Raw genomic sequence first — 8,909 nt, 5'->3', positions numbered from 1 at the left:
TAAAAAAAAAAAATTAGAGACCTTATCTGTTGACCCTAATCCTCTTTTCTTCTTAATTAAGTATAGATCCACAAAATTATTTTGATTTAGGAAGGACCAATTTTATACTCATGAGTTGATCAATTAAATCCTCTTTCTTGGTGGTCAAGTTTGCTTGAAGAGGGCAGTTTCATTTTAGCGAAGAGAAATACGTACGTTAGGTTTATACAAAAACTAGTCTTTGATTGACTCAAACCATTAGGTATACCATTCATTTGTCTTAAAAATGAAATGGGCACACACGGTTTGGGTGATTTTCTGACCAAATTTCTCATCACAATGCAGTGAAAGTAATGTTTTAATGGTACGTGGACTATTAAGTAAAAACCCAATAAAAAATTGTTTTCCTTTACCTATAAAGAGTGCCCTCATTGCACCAATGCTTTATCACATGCCTTCCCACTTCCTTTCTTTTCTCCCTCTTATCAGATTTCTTCTTCTTCTAATCTCTCCGCCCAACTAGGTGGTATCGAACATTAGAGGTCATTGCATCTCAAATTCCAACAAGCAGGTGAGATGCATTGATATTTTCCATCTTTCTATATCTATCTCTATATATATATAGTTTACGGATTCTAGCTTAGGGTTTACTCCTTTGGATTCCTTTTCACCTTTTGTATAATCCATTCAATTTCCATCTGTTTTCAATCTGTATCCTTATTAATGAGAACCCATTCCTTTTACTTTATGCTTTTCTCTCCATATCCTACAAATTGTTACTTTACTACTGCTTGTCAAAATATGAAAAGTAGAATCTCTAACTTATACTGACATAAGCATATGCCAAAATTACGCATGTATTATATGTATGAAATCTATTTTGTTGGTAACCAAACGCATATGTGTAATACTCAGGATACATGTTTGCAGGTGCGGGAGAGCTATCATCAACAGAAATGGAGTTGTACCCAAGACAAAAAGTAATAAACAGCCACCCACACTCGCCGCTTATACTGAAGCCTGCTCAAAAACCATACCATTGCGGGGGATGTAAAGAGTATGAGATAGATTTAAGACAATGTTACCAGTGTGAGCACAAGGATGTGCACCAGAAATGCGACTTCCATCTTCATGTGGAATGCGACCCTTCCTCCCAGTCCATCTGGCTTCAGTTTATCAACTGCACCTTTACCTTTCAGCAGGAGGCCCCAAGAGGAAAGAAAATGGTTTGCGATGGATGTGGGAAGGATGTGAGAGGTTGGTTTTATCAGTACTTATCTCGGGGGAACCCACGTTATTTACACCCATGTTGTGCCAAGCTTCCATTTAAGAGGACGGATAAGGGAGGTATGGTACTTGATCTTAAGGAAAAGACTTCATCAGTGTGCCTAATATGTGGAAATGAGGGTAATTCCAAAGATTTCAGGAGCTGGGTCTACGTTTCCCGCTGTGGCAACTACTGTTATCATGTGGCATGCGTGAAAGGCAAAGTGGAGAGGTGGAACAAAGAGGAGGCTAGTAATCAGCAACAAAGTTCTGGGGCTGGGACCAGCAGCGGAGCCTTGGTGAGAAGGGCTCCGAACCAAGAGATAAAAACGCGCCGTGGAGAGAAGGCCCTCGAGTACTTGGAGATGGCAGTGGATATTTTCAATTTCGTGGTTCTTCTCATCTTTGGGATATCTATTCCTGTGCCTTTCGGATTGGTGATCAAATGGTTAAAAAGAAAATAGATCGTCATCGCATCAGAAAGTGATTCATCTAAAATCATTAATCATGGTTAGTTGTTATGGCTTTTTAGCAAATGCGAGCTTTTTCTCTTTTGTTTCGAGTGCTTTTCTTTTTGCCCCCTTTTTGGATTGACGTGGTCAATTTATCTCTGGTGTGAGGTGTGATGTTCTCTAGGTATACATGAGAGATGAGATTAGCTCTCGTTTGATCAAGGTTGTACTCGATGGGAACATAAATCAAGTTTGTCTTCCTTCCTTTTTCCTTTTCTTTTCCCTTTTTCTAATATCAAAATAAACACCCTTGAATGTTTTAATAAACATGATGATTGATTGTTGTTTAGGTTCATACAGATATTGGTTTTTTGAAGCAATTTTTTATTGATAGCAACGAATTTTCTATGAAAAACAACATGGAATTTGGGTGTCAACCAAGAAAATATACGTATATATTGAAAAGTGATATAAGATATTAAGTGTCGTACTAACAAAAGTTTTAATGCATAAAATGTTAATTTAAGAATGTAAAAAAAAAATAATCAACATCAAAATATACGAGTTTTTAATGTGATTTAGTCAATCATATTTACATCCACAACTAAGAAAAAAATCATTTTACTATACTACAAAGAATATTAAAAAGAACAAAAATTAGAAATATTTATTGATTCATAAAATATTTTATATTTCTCCCCTCTTTGTATTTAATTACACCTTTAACCACAAGCCCCTAGCTCCACTCTTTCTTATTCCTCCTCTTATTTCTATTCACTTCATATAATTTTCTATTGTTTTATAACTTTTTATTCTTATAATCTAAAATATTTATAAAAGTATTTATAATACTTTTTTTATTTTATAAAAAAATATATAATATTATAATGATATAAGAAATTTGGAACTTTTGTCAAAAATAACAATTCCAACTTTTTTTTATATCCAGATTATTTATATCCAAATTCTACCTCACTCGTATCCGGCTGTCACCACCCTTTGATTTCATCCTTGTGAACACAACTATTTCCACGCACCTACGTCAAGGCATTTTGGCCGAAATTAAGATATCAAGTACACCAACCAGCTTCCAAAAACAAAGAAATCACCAAAGTTTTAATAAACTGAGGATTGGCTTCAGACTTCCAATTCTCGTGCGTGGAATTCTAGTTTCTCTACTCGGAGTGGAAAATTATTGAAGATGCCGTGAAAATGACTTGCAAAAGACTCTCCTCCTTCCAGCGATTAGGAAGATGATTTATTTACTTTAAATTCTATCAATTGAAAAAAACTATCTACACTTAAAGAACACAATAACTAGAAAAAAAATCTAATACGTACCCTATTGAAAATTTAAAATTTCAAGTTTAAGTTGTTCAAAATATATGACAAAATTTGGATAATTGAATGAATAAATAAAGAGTTTTATCAAATATGATTAATGGATGTGCGTGGAAGGTTTCTAACCGTGTTTGAAAAATCTTACATGTTTTATCTTGATACTAATATTGATGAGGACATCATACAGAATGGTATGTTCATTTGAAGTTGCTCTAATTTGAAAACTTCATGTATACAGAAATCATATGTGAAATCACTGCTAAATTTATCTGTATGTTCATTTCAACTTTCTCTGAAGCTACTCTCCATGGATGAAGAAATTACATAAGAAACCACTACTAAACTTCTAATTGATTTATGAAAGACCAATATAATCCTAAGAGTTTGATCGGTTCAAACTCTCAAATGATAAAATATTGGTGGCATTGGTCAAGTGTGCTTAAAAAATGGCCAGTTTTGTTCAACAAAATACATGAGCCTCAGAACCAGTCTTTAATTACCCTAACATACATCATATATTTTTTCTTCATGTATCTGAAATGGAGGCCTGGATGATTCTCTGTCCTGGTTCGGTGGTTCCTCGTTCTAAGACGGTATTGTTGACGTTTCAATGTTGATCGTCAAGAATAAAAAAAATCCCCAAAAATTAATTTCTAGGGATTTTGCTCAACAATTTGTATATGATTAATCAAATATATATATCTTAAATCGGAATGGCCTATTTACTATTCATGTCCAAGAGAACATGTTATTTAATCATTTTTCTACCAAATAGCCTTTAATGAGAATCACAAATAAAATTAATACTAAAAGATTTAGAGTTTATTTGACAACTGTTTTTAAAAACACTTTTAACGACTAAAAATTATTTTTTATTTTTTATTTCTATTATTAATAACAGAGTGTTTTCAAAAAATTTATTTTTTATTTGTTTTCATTTGTTTTCTAAAAACTATTTTTTAAAAATAATGGTATAAAAATGTAGAATGATTAAAAATAAAATTTATTTTTAAAACATATTTAAAATTTTTTAAAAGATTTCAATTTTTCAAACAAGTTTTTGTTTTATAAAATATTATAGAATAATTTTTAAAAACAATTATCAAAAACTATTTCTTAAAGCGATTACAAAGCATGCCCTTAATTTTCCTCAAAATAAAAACCCTGCTTTTATGTTCTTCCATGAAGACTTGGTTTTTTGTTTTTTTTCTTCCTATTTCCTTCCCCTTTCCTACTCTCTTCCAAAAAAAAAAGAAAAAAGAAAAAAGAAAACAACTTAGGGTGTGAGGTGGCCTTTCAATCTTTGACTGGGTCAGTGTCCATGACCAATCTCCATTACTAGGCCAAACCATACCCTTACACGCATCAAGCTTTTATTTAGTTAATTCCATGTTCAACCATTACGTGTGAAGCCCTACAAACCATAATCCACGGCAAAACGACCAAGAAGATTTTCCACATGAAACGGTGGGAAAGCTCCGACTGGTTAACAGGATACAAACCATTACCAAGGAAAATGACTGCCTGCCTCTTTAGGCTTCTTCTTTTTTTTTTCTTTAATGGGATCCAATAATATATGATATGATTATTTTACCATTTGAGGATGGCCTTGGCTGATTTGCAAGATGGGAGAGAAGAAAAGTCAAGGTTCGTGATATCTTCTGGGTCTACCAAAAGAAAAGGCCATGTATGTTCCTGATGGGCCCCTATAGGATCCAGATGGGCCACCCATTGTGATCTAAATGGGTCATAACACCTTCCTTGCTGCCCACTCCAACACGCCTCATTGACCCAGTCAATAGTAAACGACCCGCTTTATCGATGTTCAATTTGGAGGGCACATTTCCTTCAACTAACATTTTTTAATGCAAAAAATTTTAAATTCAATCCCATCAATCAATTTTAAAATAAATATAGACATACCTTTCAAGTTTTTTCAATTATTCTATTTAATGCTAATCGGACCGACCATTTTTGTAAATATCCTTTGTACATTATGTATTAATATTAATTAAATAATATTTATATTATTTACGTATATCTTCTTATGACCGTGGTCCATGAACAAAAATGGTTATAATTTGATATTAAATAAATCATCATCAAATTAACTATTTAGAATGGACTGTCCACATCCTGATCCATCTTGTTCAAAATAATTTCCATCTTCATTGACTAAAAGAATTAAACAAGATAGGATAGGTGCCTTCACCTCATTTTATTTTATTTTATTTTTTTTAAAAAATATATTTTTAAAAGAATTTAAATTATATAAAAATAAATATATTTTATAAATAATTAAAATATTATAATGATTTGTAACTTATATTTATAAAAAATAATTTATTATTATTTTTACATATTAAAAATAGTAAATAAAAAATTTAAATTAAATTATTTTTTTTAAAATCGATTTATATATAATTTAGGTGAGAGTCATAAGAAAAGGCAATGCCCAAACTCAGGTTTAAAACAGAAAGAAAAAAAAAATTCTCAAAAGCCACCCCTGATTTATGTTAATTACAAATCGGTCCAACTGCGGATGGGAGAGGACGAGTCCCATCGCCATTGCCATGCCTAAAGGAGCTTCAACGAAAGACGCACGTCTTCGTGAGGGTGTATTTGTAATATTATAAGATTATTAATTTCTTTAGCCAAACCCAAACAGGTTGTTGACTCCGACTTGTGTAACCTAAAACATCAAGGCAAATAAAAATAAAGAGATTTTTAGCGGTTTATGGGAAATCTCCTGCAGCTTGCTGATGGGTCGTTGTCCATCTAGAACTCTCGTTAAACCTTTACGTAGATTCTGGGAAGTTTCAGAGAAAATGATCAACTCCATGTTGAGATAAATATATATAAATAGATAAACTTCAAAGGGCATGCATCAACACCACAAATAGCAGAAACAGGTAATCAACTACTCTTTTAACCTTTCTTTTCTTGACCTAGTTTTCGTTATCATGGTTTGTAGTTAGGGAACTGCGGCATCCCTCTGCTCTCTAAAATCTTACAAGATTTTGTTTGTACTTTGTAGACGATATTATGTAGCATAACAATCCAAAACTATACATGTGTGCAGGTACAGGAGAGCTGTCATCGATCCTCATGTCGTCCATCTACTCATCGTACTTCATGAAGGATTTGTGCCCCTCTGAAAACATAACGGCAAGCTTCCACCCACACCCTCTCCGGCTGAAGGATGCTCACGAAACGCCATATTATTGTGTGGGATGTAAGGAGAAAGGCTTTGGAAAGTGCTACCAGTGTGAAGATCCTGAAAATTGCGACTATCATCTTCATCGGCAGTGCTGTGATTTATCCACGTTATGCGAGAGTGGCTACTCCTCCTCCATCAAATTCCCATTCCTGGAGAGTAAGAAATGCGACTTTGTATTTCAGAAGGAAGCCCCAGGAGCCAATCAGAGAGGTTGTGATGCATGTGGGAGGGACGTGAAAGGGTGGTCTTACCAGTGTAAAATGTGTGAAAAACCCCACTATTTACACCCCTGTTGCGCCAAGCTTCCCATCAACCTAAAAGGGGAGAACGGGATTGTGCTTGATCTTAAAGCCAAGACCTCATCAAAGTGCCTAGAATGCGGAAGTAAGAATATTTCCCAAGGACTCAGGGGCTGGTTCTACTCTTCCAACTGTGGGAAACACTGTTATCATGTTGGGTGTGTTATGGACATGGTTCTGAAGAATTTGGAGAAGGGTGGTCATGGGTGTGATGATGGTCGATATCTTATCAAAGAAACTAGTGATGAGAGGAAGAGTTGCAGCTGTGAATCCTTGACAAGGGCTCAAAGCGGAGCTATCACAAAGCGAAGTCGAAAGGTGGGGACGATGAAGTTTATAACGGAGGCAACAATCATTGTTCTCAACCTCATTATTTCTGCCATATTGGGGATTCCGATTACTAGTGCTTGTGTTGCTTTCTATAACTTGTTTTAATGCTTGTGTTTTGATCCTCTACAATTAGTTAGTTTTGTTTTATTTTATCTGGATCGTTTCATGCACAAGTAATATTGCTGTCCCTATCCCTTTGCAAGAAATATTTTCTATAGAAAATGGGCTCTTTTCTTTTCTTTTCTTTTCTTCTTTTCCAGTTTCTTATTGAAAGAGACAGCACACTGAACCATGAACATCATTTTTAGTTATTGTCCACTTGTCAATTTTTCTGTTGTTTTTATGTTTGGAAAATTCTAAGTCATTGATTTGATATCGCTAAACTTGCAACCTAGGTCTTTTAAAGTACAGAGAAAAATGTAGACTAATAAACAAAATAAAACCGGGTAAATCAAAATAAAAAAAATCAAATCAAATTAAAATATAAAATAATCTATTTTTTTTAGGGCATTCAAAGCATTGCAACTTTCAACGGTCAAATCTTTGTCTTATTTTTTAAAATTAATTAATCAATCAATGGACCCATAAAAGGCCTTCCTTTCTCTTCGCAGCAACTTCGCCACACCCTCTCATCTTCTTTGTTCCCCTGTACCGTGTTGCCGGGCTATTTAAGGAAGTTCTTCCCATGTGTCCGCGTGCCCCACTGCCCTTTCCATCCCATTAGCTAGGAAAGGACTCACTCATCATTAGAAAAGATTTTTAAGATTACCTTTCTAGAAGGGCCATCTTTCATCTTCATTAAGTTATTATTATTTGTTGTCAGGTTGCATTGTACTAGAAATAAAAAAATAATATCAATATTTTAAAAATTATATGGAGCCTTTGGTTCAACCGATCAAACCTGATTTGGTTTGCTTAAGCTTTTGAGTCCAAAAGAACTTTGGACTAACATTGAACCGGATGAATAGGACAAAACCGGGTTTGGTTCAACAAACTTTTTACATTTTTTTTTTTTTTTTGGGAGGAAAAATAGGCCTTGGTTTCTGTGGGGCCACACATCATTTCATTGCCCAGCCTTTTGGCCCAGGGCCCACTCATGATGCAAGTAGGTGAAAGTGAAATGAGGAATTAAAGGTCTTTCTATGTTACTTTTCCGATGTGGGACAAGTATAGGAACTAATTTTTTTTTTAAAAAAATCAGCATTTAAATATACCTGGCTTGCAAGTCTATGGCTTGAATCTCGGACGTAAGGTTCAAATAAGTATGGTTGCATTAACCTGCTACCTCACCGGTTTTTTCTAAGAGTTATAAAAAAAGATAATAAAATAGATATATTATTTTAAAAATTCATATCAAATATCTCATATATTTTTAAACTTATAAAATAATAAGATATATATAAAATGACATAATATTCCAGTCTTAATTTATATTTTCATATTTAAATATTATATATTTTTTATTTTAAAATTTAAAATATTAATATATTTAATAAAAGATTAAAAAATAAATATTATAGATTTTTAATTATATTTATATTAATAAAAATTTTAAATTATTTTTAATTTTAAATTTTAATAAAATATAAATTATATATTTATGATATTATTAATTTAATTATGATTTAACCATCGAATTAACCCCTAAATCATGAATCAATAAGATTTCCAATTCACTTAATTCTAAAAAATATTGAATAATATTAATGAAATCCTTGGAGCTAATTTTCATAATAATTGTTTTTTTTTCCCAAACCGCCTCTCCTTATTTGTACCTCAGATTCAAAAGCATGTATGAATAATTACTTATATTTGCGTAGACTTTTATAAATATCAAATCAGAAAGTCAACCAGAGAATATACTCCTTGATGAATCTTTGTCTTCTTGTCTGACTTCCAAGCAACTTCCTCACAGCCTCTCCTTCGTCAACTATCATGCATGCATCAAAGTTTGGGCAGTTCATGGGAAATTGCGGTCATGGCCTGTCTAATCCAGTGGAATTTTCGTGAAATTATCAAACT

The 8,909-nt window shown here is 33.1% G+C and overlaps 2 protein-coding genes across 3 annotated transcripts; both read left to right on the top strand.

Moving 5' to 3' along the window:
- The first annotated feature begins 443 nt into the window (after nt 1-443).
- LOC117928877 lies at nt 444-1,978 on the top strand. Of its 2 annotated transcripts, none has more exons than XM_034848959.1 (2): nt 444-550; nt 910-1,978. In XM_034848959.1, exon 2 carries the CDS (start codon nt 936-938, stop codon nt 1,707-1,709), a length of 774 nt encoding a protein of 257 aa, XP_034704850.1. In that variant the 5' UTR covers nt 444-550; nt 910-935; the 3' UTR covers nt 1,710-1,978. The 2 variants fall into 2 exon arrangements, with proteins under 2 accessions (XP_034704850.1, XP_034704849.1); XM_034848958.1 differs by having other exon boundaries at nt 895-1,978.
- A 3,949-nt stretch (nt 1,979-5,927) lies between these two features.
- LOC117928875 lies at nt 5,928-7,126 on the top strand. The gene is made up of 2 exons (XM_034848950.1): nt 5,928-5,950; nt 6,121-7,126. The coding sequence occupies exon 2, from the start codon at nt 6,147-6,149 to the stop codon at nt 6,990-6,992; it is 846 nt and encodes a 281-aa protein (XP_034704841.1). The 5' UTR covers nt 5,928-5,950; nt 6,121-6,146; the 3' UTR covers nt 6,993-7,126.
- Nucleotides 7,127-8,909: the final 1,783 nt, after the last annotated feature.

Source organism: Vitis riparia, chromosome 13 (genome assembly GCF_004353265.1).
Source record: "Vitis riparia cultivar Riparia Gloire de Montpellier isolate 1030 chromosome 13, EGFV_Vit.rip_1.0, whole genome shotgun sequence".
Lineage (NCBI taxonomy): Eukaryota > Viridiplantae > Streptophyta > Magnoliopsida > Vitales > Vitaceae > Vitis > Vitis riparia.
The sequence above is the reverse complement of the archived record's forward strand: the minus strand, read 5'-3'. Positions and strand labels throughout refer to the sequence as shown.

Excerpts from the sequence above, each read along its gene's own strand:
- LOC117928875 (XM_034848950.1), top strand. The coding sequence starts at position 6,147 with ATGTCGTCCATCTACTCATCGTACTTCATGAAGGATTTGTGCCCCTCT.
- LOC117928877 (XM_034848958.1), top strand. The coding sequence starts at position 900 with ATGTTTGCAGGTGCGGGAGAGCTATCATCAACAGAAATGGAGTTGTAC.